At 40.5% G+C, this 17,465-nt stretch overlaps 1 protein-coding gene across 5 annotated transcripts in view; it reads left to right on the top strand.

The window, feature by feature from the left end:
- Window positions 1-17,465, top strand: part of SLC4A4 (solute carrier family 4 member 4) — a 200,505-nt gene that overhangs the window by 73,412 nt on the left and 109,628 nt on the right. For all 5 annotated transcript variants that reach the window (XM_087962725.1, XM_087962723.1, XM_087962727.1 and 2 more), the window contains exon 4: window positions 10,292-10,427. In XM_087962725.1, coding sequence (XP_087818851.1) covers window positions 10,292-10,427 — 136 coding nt within the window. The remainder of the gene's footprint in view (window positions 1-10,291; window positions 10,428-17,465) is intronic.

Below are 17,465 nucleotides of genomic sequence, written 5' to 3'. Positions count from 1 at the left end.
TCCCTCCTTTGCGTTTAATTGTCTAATCATATGATCCTCTTACATTCTACTCATTCCAATTTGTTGCTTATTTTATCCAGATTGCCATAAAACCAATACCCCACAGCTGTTCTTTTTTTTTCTTAGTTGCCTAATAACTAACAAGGTATTTAACTCCCCCAATTAACTCTAAACAATAAGGAAACTAGCACGTAAGTGGGTTGTAAAATACTACTCTAAATGTTAAATGCCATCCAATTACTAAGCACGTTAATTGCTAAAGTTTCATTAACCAGAGCTTTAAAGGAAAGGGGGAGAAAACTTGTTTAGGTTGAAAATGACTTTGTTTTTCTAGTATTAAAACTTCCCAGGTAGAATTAAATCCAAATAAGTCAAGTCCACTGTAAATTTTGTGCTTTAAAGTTACTGTTTCAAATTGCACTGTGTTGTATTGGCATAAGAGAATAGTAGAATAAGAGAGTTGAAAGGGACCTTGGAGGTCTTCTAGTCCAACCCCCTGCTCATGCAGGAAGCTCTATACCACTTCAGACAAATGGTTGTCCAGTCTCTTCTTAAAAACTTCCAGTGTTGGAGCATTTACAACTTCTGGAGGCAAGTTGTTCCACTGATTAATTGTTCTAACTGTGAGGAAATTTCTCCTTAATTCCAGGTGGCTTCTTTCCTTGATTAGTTTCCATCAGTTGTTTCTTGTCCTGCCTCCAGGTGCTTTGGAGAATAGAATAGAACAGAACAGAACAGAACAGAACACTGTGATTGGACACACAAGGAATTTGTCTTGGTGCAAATACTCTCAGTATACATAAGAGAAAAGATACATTCATCAAGAGTCATCAGGTACAAAACTCAATGATAGTCATAGGGTACAATAAGCAATCAAATTATACTAGGAAACCGTCAATAAAAATTGTTAGGATACAAGCAACAAAGTTACAGTCATACAGTCGCAAGTGGGAGGGGATGGGTGATAAGGAGTGATGAGAGGATTAATAGTGATAGTACTGCAGACTTTGTAAATAGTTGGACAGTGTTGTGGGAATTATTTGTTTAGCAGGGTGATGGCATTTGGGAAAAAACTGTCCTTGCGTCTAGTTGTTCTGGTGTGCAGGGCTCTATAGCGTTGTTTTGAGGTAAGGAATTGAAACCTATTCTCTTTGGAAAATAGCTTGACCCCCACTTCTTTGTGGGAGCCTGGGATAGTCAAATATAATTCTCAAATATAATTTGAGATGCTGCATGATAAATTTCTTACTCTGTAACCACTTGTTCATAAACTTTATATACTGCAGTGCATACTTTCCCCCTTATGCATTGAGCTTAATTTTCATCACAAACTGCCTCTTGCATCTGAAAATATATTATCAACACTATGATTTATCCCAAGGAAGGTCTCTTTGCTAAGCTTTGTCTAGTGTCATACAGGTAGTCCTCGACCTACGAACACAATGGAGTCCAAAATTTCTGCTGCTAAGCTAGATAGCTGTTAAGTGAGTTTCCCCCCATTTTATAACCTTTCTTGCCATCGTTAAGTGAATCACTGCAGTAACATGGTTGTAAAATGAATCTGGCTTCCCCACTGACTTTGCTTGTCAGAAGGTCACAAAAGATCACATGACCCTGGGACACTGTAACCGTCATAAATACGAGTCAGTCGCCAAGAGTCTGAATTTTTGATCCAGTGACCATGGGGATGCTGCAATGGTCATAAGTATGAAAAATGAACACAAGTCACTTTTTCAGTGCCATTTTAACATCATATCAGTGGTGCTACTCAGCCGGTTCGCCCTGGATTGGGTGAACCGGTAGCAAGGATTTGGCGTGGGTCACCAAACCGGTAGTAAATTCTGGCTGGCCACACACCCCGACCCGATCGCCCTTCCGCCTGATGCTTGCTTCACCCCGCCCGCCTGACATTCGCCTAAGGCAGGGGTGTCCAACCTTGGCAACTTTAAGACTTGTGGACTTCAACTCCCAGAATTCCTCAGCCAGGAATTCTGGGAGTTGAAGTCCACAAGTCTTAAAGTTGCCAAGGTTGGACACCCCTGAGGTATTTCTTTCTCTTTTTTTCCCTCCCTGTGCCGGGATTCCCCCTTGCTGAGGCAGGAAGGCAAAAATTGGCTCAAACCCCCCCACCTCCATTTTTTGCCTTCCTGAGCCCCAGATGAGCCTTAGGGGAGCAAAAACGCCCCCCTGAGACCAGGAAGCTCCCAAATGGAGCTTGGAGGGTGCTGCATGCCCCTCCCATGCTCTGTTCCTTTTTCTTCCTGAGCCTCAGGGGAGCCAAAATGTCCCCCCTAGAGGCTCCTCTGAGGCCCAGAAGGCCCCCAAAATGGGTGGGGTCAAGCAGAAAAAAAGCCACACCCACCCAGTCACATGGCCCCCACCCACCAAGCCACGCCCACAGAACCGGTAGTAAAAAAAAAATTGAGTCCCACCACTGCATCACTAAAAGTATTGTTATAAGTCAAGGAGTATCTGTAGCGGTTGAAGTGTTTTTGGACTAGGGATATTCAGGATCAAATTGCTTTTCAACCACAGAGTTCAAAAGACAACAGGGGCCAATTGCAGCCTATTTTTCAGTTCTGGATAAGCTGAGATACAAAAGCAACAATTGAAAAAAGTACAGAATAGAATACAGGCCGGCAGAGCAATCTTCTAATATTTAGGGGGCTGCCATCAAGAAGACGGGGGTCAACCGATTCTCCCAAGCAGGCAAGAAGCAATGGATGGAAACTAATCAAGGAGAAGTCTGTAGAGATTCTCAGTCATCCAGGTCATGGTGGTCCCAAAGGTGCTTTTTCAGGAGGAAACTGGACTTTCTGGTTCTCCCCTTCCCCTCTTTTGAAGACATTTAGCTTCTCATCCAAGAAGCTTCTTCAGCTCTGACAGGATCCATCCATCCTTCCATTCCCCACTATCCTGTCAGAGTGAAAGAAGCTTCTTGGATGAGAAGCTAAATGTCTTCAAAAGAAAAACAACAACAAGAAAATCCAATTGCTGCCTGCAAAAGCACCTTTGCTTCACCTTCAAGAAGAAAAGCAACCTAGAACTAAGCAGAAATTTCCAGACAGTGAGAACAATTAATCAGTGGAACTGCTTGACTCCAGAAATTGTGTGTGCTCCATCACCGGAGGCTTTTGAGAAGAAATTGGACAACCATTTGTCTGAAATGGTATAGGATGTCCTGCCTGAGCAAGGGGGTTGGACTAGAAGACCTCCAAGGTCCCTTCCAACTCTTTATTCAGTTATGAGTTTTGTCTAGCGCTGTTGTGTATTCCTGGGATGGTGTTTGTGTTTACATGGATGTTTTTTGTTTTGTTCCCTCTTTGCCTCTCTAATATGGTGTTTGTACCATTTTTATTTATTTATTTTATTTTGTCAGTCGCTTACAAGATAATAGGTATGAGTAAAAACATAGTTATGGATACATGGATACATATAAGAAAAAGAAAAGAAACAATAGGACAGGGACATTGGTGCGCTTATGCACACCCCCTACAGACCTCTTAGGAAAGGGGTGAGGTCAATAGTAGACAGTCTAAGGTTAAAGTTTTTGGGGTGTTGGGAAGAAACCACAGAGTCAGGTAGAGTGTTCCAGACATTGACCACTCTGTTGCTGAAGTCGTATTTCCTGCAATCGAGCTTGGTGCGGTTTACCATTTTCCCACTTTCCACCAAATCCTCCAGCCACTACTCTTGACTCTCAGCTTCTCTTCCTCTGATGTTTGCCTTCCTCGAGTGTTAACATTTGACAGCATCACCTGCTGTTTGGGACCCTGCTGTTTTACCTCCCCTTTGTTTTGCAAAATGAACAGTTAATCCCTGGGGTTGGCTTCATCAACCCACAAGGCAGAAATGACCTCTTTAAATCTCTCCTTCTTAGGGGGTCTTCGATTATTTTTTTTTTGTGGTTTGGCATAGGATTTCTTGGCCTGTTTCATTCCATCTCATGCCCTCCTTTTATCTTGGCCTCGGGTTGTTTTTTTTCTCCACTGGCTTATTTTTTTTTGCTGTTGACATTTTGTAAGGATACCTGCTGTGGGTTCCTCATTTATCTATCTTTCTGAGCCCTCCCTAATTATCTCAGAAAGACTTCTGTGACAGCTTCCCATGTTCAAAGCATGGAAAATACATGATTGTCTCACCCTGGTGATTGCAGAAGGATTTCAGAGTTGGAAGGGACCTTGGAGGTCTTCTGATCCAACCCCCCTCCCCCAAGCAGGAGATCCTATATCATTTAAGACAAATGGCTGTCCAATCTCTTTTTAAAAAACCCCAGTGTTGGAGCACCCACAACTTTTGAAGACAAGATGTTCCACTGATGAATTGTTACTATCAGGAAATTTCTCCTCCGTTCTAGGTTGCTTCTTTCTTTAGTTGAGTTTCCATCATTGCTTCTTGACTTGACTTCTGGTGCTTTGGAAACTTAATGAGGTCTTATTATTTATCACACAACACAAAATTTTAATTAGATCACCTGTTCCCCTTGCCTCCATGTTTTTTTTTATCCAGTTTGAGAAAGTTGTAAGCGATGTAGTGGTTTGTGGAAAAACAACATACCTTTTGTAATGGTTGATTGATGAATGAACGTGATCTCATTGTGTATGGCTGCAGGTGTATCTTGGCCAACAAACTACTAAGACCAGGCTGGGTGAGAAATTCTTAGAGGCTGTAACCCCAACTGGATGGCATCAAATTGAGAAGGGTACTTTACAGTTGTCCCAAAGTTGATTTTTCAAAAGACAATTGGATTTTTAGATGTTTAGCTTCTTATCCAAGAAGCTTCTTTTCTGAAAAAGTGACTTATGACCGTTTTTCACACATATGACCATTGCAGCATCCCCATGGCAACTGATTCATATTTATGACAGTTGTCATGTTCTGGAGCCATAAGATAACATTTTGTGAATGTCTGACAAAGTCAATGAAGAAGCCAGATTCATTTAACAGCTGTGTTACTTACTTAACAACTGCAGTGACAACTTAACACAACTGTGCCAAAAACCTTTGTAAAATGGGGCAATTTATGTTGCTTAGCAACATAAATGTTTGGCTCCATTATGCTTTTAAGTTGAAGACAACCTGTACATTGGCTTATATCCACCATGGCAGTTATTTTGAATAAACATTCCTCTCTAACAATAACGTGCTGCACTGGATTGGTGACAACTATTTTGTACATGGTAAAAGGCACTGTTTTCCTTGTCATCAAGTATTTCAGGAAATACTTCTGACCTGACAACTAGATTAAGGGGCTTAACTGGTGAATGCTAGCACAGAATATTATGTTAGACATAGTGCAGAGAACTATTTGAGCTAATCCTTTCTTAGAGTTTGAATTTCTTACGTAATTTAATTCTCAACCAAGAAGCTAGACACCTGTCACTAATACTGTTTTGTCCATTGTCCTTCTACTTCTCATTGGCTATATCTCTTTATTAATGGGGCACTCCAGATGTTTTGGGGGTTCACACTTCTACAATTCTCCTCCAACACTGCCAGAAGAAATAGTTAATTTCTGAAAGATTTACAGAAGTGCTATGTAGACCTTTCCTGTTGACATGTGCATACTTTTCATTTACAAAGGACTCCTATAGAAATCTATTATGCAGATTTCCTACCTCTTGTTGAAGAAACAAAAAGGAGAACGAGTGGGTGGTGACTTCTATGCCATTAATTTCATTTTGAGCTGATTCACATGAATGAGTCACTGATTGACTGACTCTTCAAAGCTTTTGATTTGGGATGTGTGGAATGGAAGGCCATATATGATTATCATAGCTGAATAAAAAATCTACAACATATTTCACACAATATATTTTGATGCAGTTTTGTAAACACCCACTTATTTTCAAAACTATGGGGTAAAATCACTGTTAAAACACTGTAAAACTAACCTTGATAACTTAACTTTCAACTTAATAAATTAGAACGTTCTTCAGATCACGGATCCAGCTATCCATTATGCTTACATCCTGGGTGTCTATGGAGATACTCAGTCATCTATGCCATGATTGTGCAAAAGGTACTTTTTCAGGAGGCAACTGGACTTTCTTGGTTTTCAAACGTCTTCAAAGAAAAACATTTTCAAGAAAAAACAAAGAAAGTCCAATTGCTTCTTGAAAAAGCATCTTTAGGACTTACATCCTAAGTTTGTCACCTCAACTCTGAGGCACCATGAAAGGGACAATAAGTAACACTTGTTTAAAAAAAAGTCCTTAATGGTACCCTTTTCAGCAGCTTATTAAGCGTGTCAAATGAAGTGAGATGCTTTACAAGCCTGGATTTTTTAAAAAAACACAAAAGAAATTTGTCCATTGCCCATGTAGGTCCAATAGGAGGAAGGGAAAAGTTTGAAGTTCATTACTTCAGGGTAATTAGCTTGACCCCTGATTGTATGTAATACTTGCTGAGCACAATCTGTTCCCTCTGGAGGCCAAGATGAAAATATGTTGTTCTAAACTAAGGAGAGCTTGAAAATAACTAATGAACGGCCCATTAATTTCCAGTGGTACTAAAATGAACGTGTGGTGGAGGTTGAGGTGCATCAGGTCTTGTGACCCAGAAAATTCTGTATTGGGAACTTTGTCATAACTCCAAGTAAAATGCAACTAAAGCCAAGTAAAAAAGAAAAGAGAAGATAAGACTGTACAGTTGTATAACTCTACTTTAATTGTAGAAATGGGTGGATTCATTTAGAATAGAATAGAATAACAGAGTTAGAAGGGACCTTGGAGGTCTTCTAGACCAACCTCCTGTTTAGGCAGGAAACCCTACACCACTTCAGACAAATTGTTATCCAATCTCTTCTTAAAAACTTCCAGTGTTGGAACATTCACAATTTCTGGAGGCAAGTTGTTCCACTGATGAATTGTTCTGTCAGGAAATTTCTTCTTAGTTCTAGGTTGCTTCTCTCCTTGATTAGTTTCCATCCATTGCTTCTTATCTTGCCTTCAGGTGCTTTGGAGAATAGTTTGACTCCCTCTTCTTTGGGGCAGCCCCTGAGATACTGGAACACTGCTATCATGTCCCCCCTAAGTCCTTTTTTTCATCAAAGTAGACACCCCCAGTTCCAGCAACCGTTCTTCGTATGTTTTATCCTCCAGTCCCCTAATCATCTTTGTTGCTCTTCTCTGCACTCTTTCTAGAGTCTCAACATATTTTTCACATCATGGCGACCAAAACTGGATGCAGTATTTCAAGTGTGGCCTTACCAAGGCCTTATATTTAAATAAGTAAATCACATGTGTGTATGGAAACTTATACAGCTGAGTCTCAACTGCTTTTCCTCCATTGACCAACCAGATGTTGCCTGAGAGATAATGAGAATTACCATCTATACATCTGGATGACTAATCCAGATAAGGTGATATTATTATGGTTAGTGGCACAGTCAACCAGATGTTTAGACTGGATTTGGTATTTTTATCCACCTATCAAGACCTTCCCATGGATCTAAGATAGGCAGATTTAAAATAATAATATTAAAGATATCACAGGTTCTAAGCCAAGGGTCTTCAAGCTTGGCAAGTTTTAAGACTTATGGACTTCAACTCTCAGAATTCCTGAGCTAACATGACTGAGGAGGAATTCTGGGAGTTGAAGTCCACAAGTCTTAAAGATGTCAAGTTTGAAGACCCTTGTTCTAAGCTGTTCCAAGTAAAGGTGCCTTTTGCAATTGACTGATAGTGATTTTGTCAATGTGTATGATGTCCCAGTTGTGCTCCAGAAGTTTGGGAATATCAAGATTCTCCCAAGGACCTGATGTGTTTTTTTGTACAGTCAGCCATATATTAGACTGAGTTTAGTATTTTTTATTCACCTATCCAATCCTTTCCAAGATGACTACAGGTATTAGCAGATTGGGAGGCATTCAAGGTAGTGGAACATTTAATGGAAGTCAAAATCAGCACCTTGGTCAGCGTTCCATTGGACCAGAGATTCTTTTACAATCCTCAAGAGGGGTTTGGACATCTCAAAATCTGTGAAATAATTGGATAAGGGATATGGGTCCTAGCTGTTACTTTTTCTGAAGCATTGACTTGGCAATGAATTAAGAGGCTTTCTCCAAGTTAGTAATTTATGTTCAAGTAAAGATTTCTTTCTTGGAGCAGGTTACTGGAGATGGTGCATCTACTATGGAAGCTCCTTCCTCTGATAAAAGATTCCCTTATCAATTAATTTCTAAGAAATCACTGGATCACTTCTTGAAGTAAAAGTATCTGGGATTGGGACCTAGGAATCGAGGAGAGAATCAGGTTCAATCCACCCCAAAATAGATTAGTTAGGGCAAAGGTTGGTAGAACATTTGCCAAATCTCAACTAGCAATAGCACTTAGATTTACATACCACTTTGCAGTGCTTTACGGTACTCTCTAAGTGGTTAACAGCATCAGACTATTGACCCCAACAATTTGGGTCCTCTTTTTACCAACCTCAGAAGGATGGAAGGTTGAGTCAACCTTGAGCCTGGTGAGATTTGAACTGCCAAATTGCAGGCAGCTGCCAGTCAGCAAAAGTAGCCCTGCAGTACTGCACTCTAACCACTGTGCCATCCTGTGACTAGTTGAATGAACTAATTCGAAATTGATGAATTGGAGCCTTTCTCTCTTGTACGAGTTTTATTGAGTAGCTTTGATTGGACTAGGTTCCTTCCTTCCTTCCTTCCTTCCTCCCTCCCTCCCTCCCATGCTTCAGTATATAGTGTGGGAAATATTATTTGTAACAGTCTTTCAATTATTGTTCCTGGAAGAGTTCACAAGATCTGTCAAACTCTTTTTAAGCCATAGTCTGTGCTTTTTAAAGTCTTTTTAGCTGATTAATCAGCAAGGGAATACTTTAACTGGCAGTATAGATATTAGTAATATTAATGTATACATGGAGTAACTAAAGAAAATGATTAGCAATAGAGTTTTTCCTCTTCTAACCTCAGTTTCTAACCTCATTAGATCCTAATCATCTGTTGGTTTCCATGCAAATATTTTATAATTTGCATTTATACATTTATGTAATTATAATATAGAAGTATTGCTGTCCCTATTGCTTATTTCTTCATTTCTTACATGCTAAGGGCTCATCTCTTATTCAAAGATTACTCACCCACAGAGGGTAATGAGATGTAGAAAGTAAAGCAATGCCTCTTAGATCAGATCTTCAAAATAGTTTTAGGTGAGTTCTGGGTTTTCTGATGGAATTCTATTTCCTCCTTTCAAATACAGACAATAAAACCTGGAAGAACAGCAGATCTCTTTATCAAACTCTAGATTTATAATTAAGAGTTATAATCTTAATTAAGAGCTTTAGATCTAGGGAGAAGAAACCATGTCTGATGACAACTATGTTATGTAGCTCAGGTTGAGGTGCTACACAATTCTTCATGTTGAACCATACCTGTCGTATCTTTGTTTGAGACCATACAGAGAATACACAGAGCAATTTGTGATTTATCCTCCAAATTTTACTTCCTCCTTTTTTTTTTAGATTAAAATGAGGTCGATGAATTTCCACTTATCTGAGAACACAAGGTCTCAATTAATATTTCCTTTATTTATGTAAACATCATGTAAACATAGTTTGATGCCCTGTGATTGCCTTGTGCCCTTTCTTTTCTCTTTCTTTTCTCTTTATTGGTGCGTCGGATAACTAAATGGACCAAAACACACAGCCTTCTGTGCAAAAGTAGGAAAGAGTCTATTTTGTTAAATATTCCCTTTGACATTGGTAATGAGTCTTAGAGGGGTAACGCGCTGCCTCGCAAGCCAATGAAAGTTCCCATTTTGTACAAAGGGAGGGGAAGTTGGCAATGGGTTGCCACTTCCTCTGCCCCCCAGATAGTTTGGCTCGAACCGGTTCTTCGCCTGTAAAGAAAAAGTCTTGAAAAGGACCTCAGCTGACCAGAATGTGAAAGTTCCCTGGGCATCGACCACAGAACAAATTGGTGCTGAGCCCAGAAGTTCTGTTCTGGTTTTCCTTTGACGAGGAGCTGTGTGGGTTTGTTGCTAACACCCATCTTAAATGAGCGGGGAGAGAAATCTCTTGTCCTCTTGAACTTTACCCCAAGCTTGTAAGTTTTAAGAAGTAAGTGTAAGAAGGGAGAAATAGAGACGGTAGGTAACCTAGGAAGTTTAAGGACCAAAAAAAGGAGAGAAGCCTGTGTTCCACCAAGTTAACATGTCAGATGGAAAAGACCACCAACAGAAGCAACTCAATGGCTATGGAGAGAAGGCGAAGGAGAGAAGCCGCACTTCCTTGGTTATTCGACAGTCTGTTAACCGCAGTATTTTCACCTCTGCAGTCTCTCCCGCCGCCGAGCGCATCCGTTTTATCTTGGGAGAAGACGATGACAGCCCGGCACCACCACAGCTCTTCACAGAACTGGATGAACTTCTACCTGTGGATGGGCAAGAGCTGGAATGGAAGGAAACGGCCAGGTGAGTACCGTTCGATGGGCTGGTTGGGGTTGCTTTTTTGTCCTTGAGAAGAAGGTTCAAGAATCTGGACCAATCCTACATGTTAATTGGGGGGGGGGGGGGAACCCAAAATTTCCTAAAATAAGGGATTCCACTGTATGGATAATAATTATAATCCAATGTTCAGGAAGGTGTTTCAGAACAGCAAGAATTTGTTCTCGCATTGTATTTTAAATACCTCTTTAGAGAGCTTATTGGAATGAGTTGTATTCCAGGAAAAAGTACATTACAGTCATATTTCATATTACCTATTTCTGGTGCTTTCAACCATTGAAATAGTTGAAAAGTATTGAAATAGTTTTCAAATATCAACCTTTTACAAATTTGATGGGAGATAGGAGCTACATATATATGCTGAATTAAGCAGTCAATCAAATCTTGGCTCAGCTAGTAACTTATTACATATAAGTTCTTTTTCTTCCTCAAATCCCCTTCTCTAATATGGAAATAATAAAACTAGCCAACTTCATTGGGTTATGCTAAGGATTACTCAGATGTGAGCTGGTTTATAGAATGCAGTAAAGCCATAATTGATGGTTTAGTTTTGGCTGAGCATGTTGCATGTGGATTTGTGGGTTTGTAAAATCCTGACTTTAAGGCTCACCCATCCCCAAAGGTGCATGTTCAAAAGGCAATTGGACTTCAGATGGTCAGAACTGAAGAAGCTTCTTGGATGAGAAGCGAAACATCTTCAAGGAAAAACAAATAAAAATCCAGTTGCCTTTTGGAAAAACACCTTTGCATGACCTGGATGACGGAGAATTTCCATAGATATTAAGACTCAATCTATCATGTGAATTCAGCAATGGTTTATATGGGGTAGCATGATGTGTAAACTATTCTGTCTATGTAGAATATTTTGTCCGCTCAAAAAAAAAACAACCCATTTATAAAACATGGGTTTTTATACTTTACAACATAATAGTTTATTTATGGAAGTTCTGAGGATCACTTATTGTCAGCCCCTATGCTTCTGAAAAAGAACTGCTGGGACACTTATGGGTTTCCTTGTGCAAGTGGCTGACCATTATGAGAACAGGCTATAGGTAGTCTTTGATTTCTGACCATTCATTTAGCGACTGCTTGAAGTTATGATAGCACTGAAAAAAGTGACGTACAACCAGTCCTCACCCTTATGACCATTGCAGTGTCTCTGCAGTCATGCAACCAACTTATATATGTATGATAGTTGCAGCATCCAATGATTATGGGATTGACTGCCTCAGTCATCTTCTGACAAGCAAAGTCAACGGGAAAGCCAGATTTGCTTAACAACCACATGTTTCACTTAACAACCGCAATGATTTGCTTAACAGCCATGACCAAAATGATCGTGAAATCGGACATGACTCACTCAACAACCATCTTGCTTTGCAAGGGAAATTCTGGTCTTAATTGTCTTAATTCAAGGACTATTTGAATTGGAACTAGATGGTCCACGGCAGAGGTCTCCAACCTTGGCAACTTTAAGACTTGTAGACTTCAATTCCCAGAGTTCCTCAGCCAGCTCTGCTTAATCTCTTGAGATCCCTTCCTCTGCAATCTCTCCGTTTTAATTTAATTCTCTTCATTGCTGGGAGTTGAAGTCCACAAATCTTAAAGTTGCCAAGGTTGGAGACCCCTGGTCCACGGTATCTAGGCAACAAGACACTATTTATATTCTTAATGATGAAATGGAATCATCTTATTGCGATGTACATGGAGTCTTCCACTTACGGTCACAACCTCATGAGCCCAGAATGTATATTGCTAAGTGAAACATTGGCGAAGTGAATTTTGCCCCATTTCACAAACTTTCTTGCTTCAGTTAAGTGAATTGCTGCCATTGTTAGGTTGTTAACACGGTTGCTAAGCGGGATCTGGTTTTCCCATTGACTTTGCTGGTCAGAATTTCACAAAAGGTACACACACACACACACACACACACACACACACACACACACACACTTACACACACACTTACACACACACATGATCCTGGGACACTGCAGCCCTCCTGAAACATGAGTCAGTTGCCCACTGTCTGAATTTTGAGTTAGTGACCACACAGGGAGGCTGCAATGGTCGTAAGTGTGACAAGCGGGCGTAAGTCGCTTTTTTTTTTTAAATGATGTAACTTTGAACAGTCGCTCAAATGAACTGTTGCAAGTCGAGGACTACCTGTAATCATATACTCAGTGAGTCGGTCTGCAGACCTTCAATCTGGGTCTAATTCAAATGAAGCCCTTTTGAAGGGATGGTTGTTCAATTCAGACAAAATACGAAAACAAGCGCTGGGTTTCTCCGTTCCAACCCATTTATGGTTTCTTTGGAAGAGAAACCTAGAGATAAAATCGTTCCTGAGCAATGACCCCGTTAAGCAATAGTTAATGAAGATGCCATTAATGTAATCAGGTTAGTGATTCCACGGACCTTGCTTGGCTTAGCGGAGACTTTTAACTATGACGTTATAATAACTTATCTTTCTGCCAAGTCTGGACTCTTTATATTTTTCACTTTGGGGAAAATTACTGGGCTGATCGAAGCGCTGACTCAGGATTGTCCAGGATCTGTGACATCAATGCTTTTAAATATTAGCTTTTCAGATTTTTTTTTTCGTGTTTTTTTTTTAAAGCTCTCCTAACTTACTTTCTGCCTTAAGATATATATTTTTTTATTGGATTTCAGTTATGGCAGATAACTTCCCCCCATGTGCGTTTCTAATATTTCTAATATTTCTGCTCCTTAAGGCAACTCCCTATGTTATTATTTCCCTAAGCAAATACCAGCAGTATGAATTTATCTCTTTCTGCAGTAAATATCAAGTGGTGTCTCGAATTAAAACTATTTAAAATAGTTTAGCGACTGTTCGAAGTTACAAGGGCACGGAAAAAAGTGACTTTATGACCGTTTCTCACCCTTACAATGATTGCAACATCCCCCATAATTCAGACGCTTGGCAACTGACTCGTATGTACGACGGTTGCAGTGTCTTCAGGCTCATGGGATCCCCTTTTGTGACCTTCTGGCAAGCACTTAATGACCGCGTTACTGACTTAACTTCAGTGATTCACTGAACGGGGGAAAGAAAAGTCATAAAATGGGGCAAAACTCATTTAACAGAAACTTTGGCCTCAGATATAGTCATACGTCGAGGACTTTCTGTATGGATAACATTCGCTATTCAGGGTGCACAGATATTTCCAGTCTACACTCATTCAACAGTATATCTCCTTGGCCAATTTTCTCAAGCAAGTAACGGTTGGGAAATTCACGTATTTATAATTATTGCTGCACATTCAGGCATGCTGTGGGAAATCAACGGGCTTTTTTTGTGTGTGTGCATTGAAAATAGGAAAATGTCCTTGATAGATCAATGTTAAGAGATACTTCCTAACAGGAGGACATTGACAGTGGAATCCTGGACATGTTTCCTTTGTGTGTTCAGGTAGAAGAAACGAGATAGCTTTAATTTGGGTTGTTCACAAAGGAGCTTTTTTCAGGAGACAGCTCGGTTTTATTGTTTTTTTTTCCTCTTTTGAAGACGTTTCGCTTCTCATCCAAAAAGCTTCTTCAGCTCTGAGAGGATAGTGGATTGATGGATATCCACTATCCTGTCAGAGCTGAAGAAACGTCTTGGATGCAAAGCAAAACATCTTCAAAAGAAGCGGGAAACCACAAGGAAGTCCAGTTGCCTCCTGAAAAAGCACTTTGGGACAACCATGACCTGGATGGCTGAGAATCTCCACAGACTTTTAATTTGGGTTGCTTTACTGAGCTGAGATTTCAACAAGTAGCTTTGTATTGCATTGTAATCCTACTGTGACTTTAGTAAGCTGCCAGTGCTGGTTATGGAGGTGACAGGTAGGGTGATTTTTTTTCCCCATTTTTTGAAAGAATATCTTTGACATGAAGAATGGTTGCAAGAATTGGGTGTGTCTAGTCTAGTGAAAAAAGGACCAGGGGAGACATGATAGCAGTATTCCAGTATTTGAGGGGCTGCCACAAAGAAGAAAGGGTCAAATTATTCTCCAAAGCACCCGAGGGCAGGACAAGGAACAATGGATGGAAACTAATCAAGGAGAGAAGCAACCTAAAACTAAGGAGAAATTTTCTGTCAGTGGGAACTATAAACCAGCGGAACAATTTGCCTTCAGAAGTTGTGGGTGCTCCATCACTGGAGGCTTTTAAGATGAGACTGGACAGCCACTGGTCTGGAATGGTATAGGGTCTCCTGCTTGAGGAGCGGGTTGGACTAGAAGACCTCCAAGGTCCCTTCCAACTCTGTTATTCTGTTATTTATTCTGGCCCTTTTCGATTCTGGGGTTCTGTGAAGAACCCATTTTTTTCCCTAGGAAAATATTAATCTGGGCATTTGCCTTATATTTTGCATTAATTCATCCCAACCTTTTCTCAGCATTTTCTTCTATATTGACTGTTAGATTTTATCCCCCCAAAAGCCTCATTGTCTTTACTAAGAAGCTCACAACTAAAACTACTTGAGGTATTTGATCTTTATGCATTCTGTTGCAAAATGACCTGAATGGCCGAATTCCTAAACTCTCTGATTTTTGCTCCCTGCTTAAAGAACCCAGGAGCAAAATGCATTCAAATTGTAAAATAACTCAGTGCATTTAGAAATGGTGGCCTGGAGGCTCAAACATATGAAGAACGATTGCAGGGATTGGGTATGCCTAACCTGATGAAAAAAGAAGGACTAGGGGTGACATGATAGAAGTCTTCCAATATCTCAGGGGCTGCCCCAAAGAAGAGGGAGTCAAGCTATTCTCCAAAGCACCCGAGGGCAGGACAAGAAGCAACGGGTGGAAACTAATCAAGGAGACAAGCAACCTAGAACTAAGGAGGAATTTCCTGACAGTCAGAACAGTTAATCAATAGAATGAAGTTGTGAGTATTCCAACACTGGAATCTCTTTAGAAAAGATTGGACAGCCTCTTGTCTGAAATGGTATAGGCCCAGGTTTCCTGCTTGAGCAGAGGGTTGGGCTATAGGACCTCCAAAGTCCCTTCCAACTCTGTTATTCTGACTTCGTTTTCCAGCTTCATACATCCTTTTGCTTTTTTTCTTCCTTACTATCCTTTATAAACTCTGCTTTGTGGCTGTGGATTGCAACACAATTCGTAGGCTCGCGCCAGTTTCAACTTATTCGGCAAACCATGGTTAAATTTGTGAATGGTTTGCATGATATGGGAATGGAGTCTCTTAGCTCAGATGCTTCTCTAACTGCTGTGCACGTGTGATTTATCTCGTTCTATTCTAGCAAGCGCAACGGTTATTAGCCCTTAGCTGCCACGCTGGTATTTGTGGGTTTGTTCTTTCGGAGAATGTTTACACAGCTTTCCCTTGTGCGCTGGTAACTAGATGACCCTGTAAGCTTCAAAGAGCTGTTCCAACAACAAAGCAATAAAAAGTTGTTAAGCTTTGTCACTTGAAGATTAAGCCATTTAGAGACCAAGGACAGTCAGGGAACTTCTTTTGTTCTGGCTCCTGGTACCACAGCTTGGTTGATGAAGTTGTGTTGATTTGCAGAAAGGAGTTGCACAACTCCATAACTAACCCTCTGCTACTGTTTTGTAACTTAAAGAGAAGTTAATCACCCCAAAAATGCGAGTCTGAAATGTTCTAATTCTGTGCGGTGTTTTTTTTTTTTTTTGAAAGGCTGGGTGGTCCTCGATTTATAGCCACAATTGAGCCCAGATTTTCTGTTGTTAAGTGAGACATTTGTTAAGCAAGACTTGCCCCATTTTACAACCCCCCCCTTTTTTAACCACAGTTCTAAAATTAATCACCGGAGCTGATAAATCAGCCACCTGGTTGTTAAGTGAATCTGGCTTCCCCATTGATTTTGCTTGTCGCAAAAAAGGATCACATGACCCGGGGACACAGCAACAGTCATAAGTATGAACCAGTTGCCCTTGGACTGAATCTGCAACTAAGTGGGAGTCTTAGATTCTTATGTCGCTTTGACTTCAAATGCTAATCCCAAAGGCGCTTTTTTCAGGAGGCAACTGGACTTTCTTGTTTTTTCCCTCGAAGATGTTTCGCTTCACATCCAAGAAGCTTCTTCAGCTCTGACAGGATTAATGGGGAATGGAGAAGCTGAAGAAGCTGCTTGGATGAAAAGTGAAACGTCTTCAAAGAAAAAAACCAGAAAGTCCAGTTGCCTCCTAAAAAAGAACCTTTGGGACAACCAGGACCTGGAGGACTGAAAACCACTACAGACTTCAAATGCTAAGAAAAAAAAAGTTATTGCTTTTTTTTTTTTTGCAAATGCTAAGAAAATTTATTTGCTTGCTTTTATCTTGTATTTATTTTAATTTAAATTGGTTGCTTCAATGGCTTTTATATACTTTTCATTAGTACCAGGAGTGGGATTCTACAGGTTCGCACCTATTCGCTAGAACCGGTTGTTAACATTCTAAGCAGTTTGGAGAACCGGTTGTTAGAAGAAATTACTGGCCTAATCCTGTAAGGAAGGCAGGAAGGAAACATTCTGGTGTTGCTTACAGAAACTGCCTCTCCGTTAACCCTTATTACATTCTTGGCAGGACTAGACTTCCTGTCTCAGGAACTTCTCTGGAGTTTTTTCCCCCTCCTTTGCTGGTACTTTGCTTGTGTGGAGTGACCATTCAAAGTTACAATGGCACTGAAAAAAGTGACTTATGACCATTTTTCACACTTACGACTGTTGCAGCATCCCCACAGTCATGAGAGGCCAGGCGAGGAAATGCATGCCTCGATGTGAGTGATATTGAGTTGGCCACGCCCAGCCAATAACATGACCACCAAGCCATGTCCACCCAGTCACATGACCACCAAGCCATGCCCACCACCTAAGCCACGCCCACAGAACTGCATGAGATGGGCAGCTATGCAAATACGATTTAATTAAATATATCGAAAGTGAAAGCATGAAAGTGGCCTTCAGTCTTGCTCTGAGAGGTTGGCTTTTGTTCTATCAACCTAAGCCTCACTTGACCAGATTTTCAGCAGGCTGAG

This window comes from Notechis scutatus, chromosome 4, assembly GCF_049901735.1.
Source record: "Notechis scutatus isolate UNSWTSFEM ecotype Mainland chromosome 4, rNotScu1.2, whole genome shotgun sequence".
Lineage (NCBI taxonomy): Eukaryota > Metazoa > Chordata > Lepidosauria > Squamata > Elapidae > Notechis > Notechis scutatus.
The sequence above is the reverse complement of the archived record's forward strand: the minus strand, read 5'-3'. Positions and strand labels throughout refer to the sequence as shown.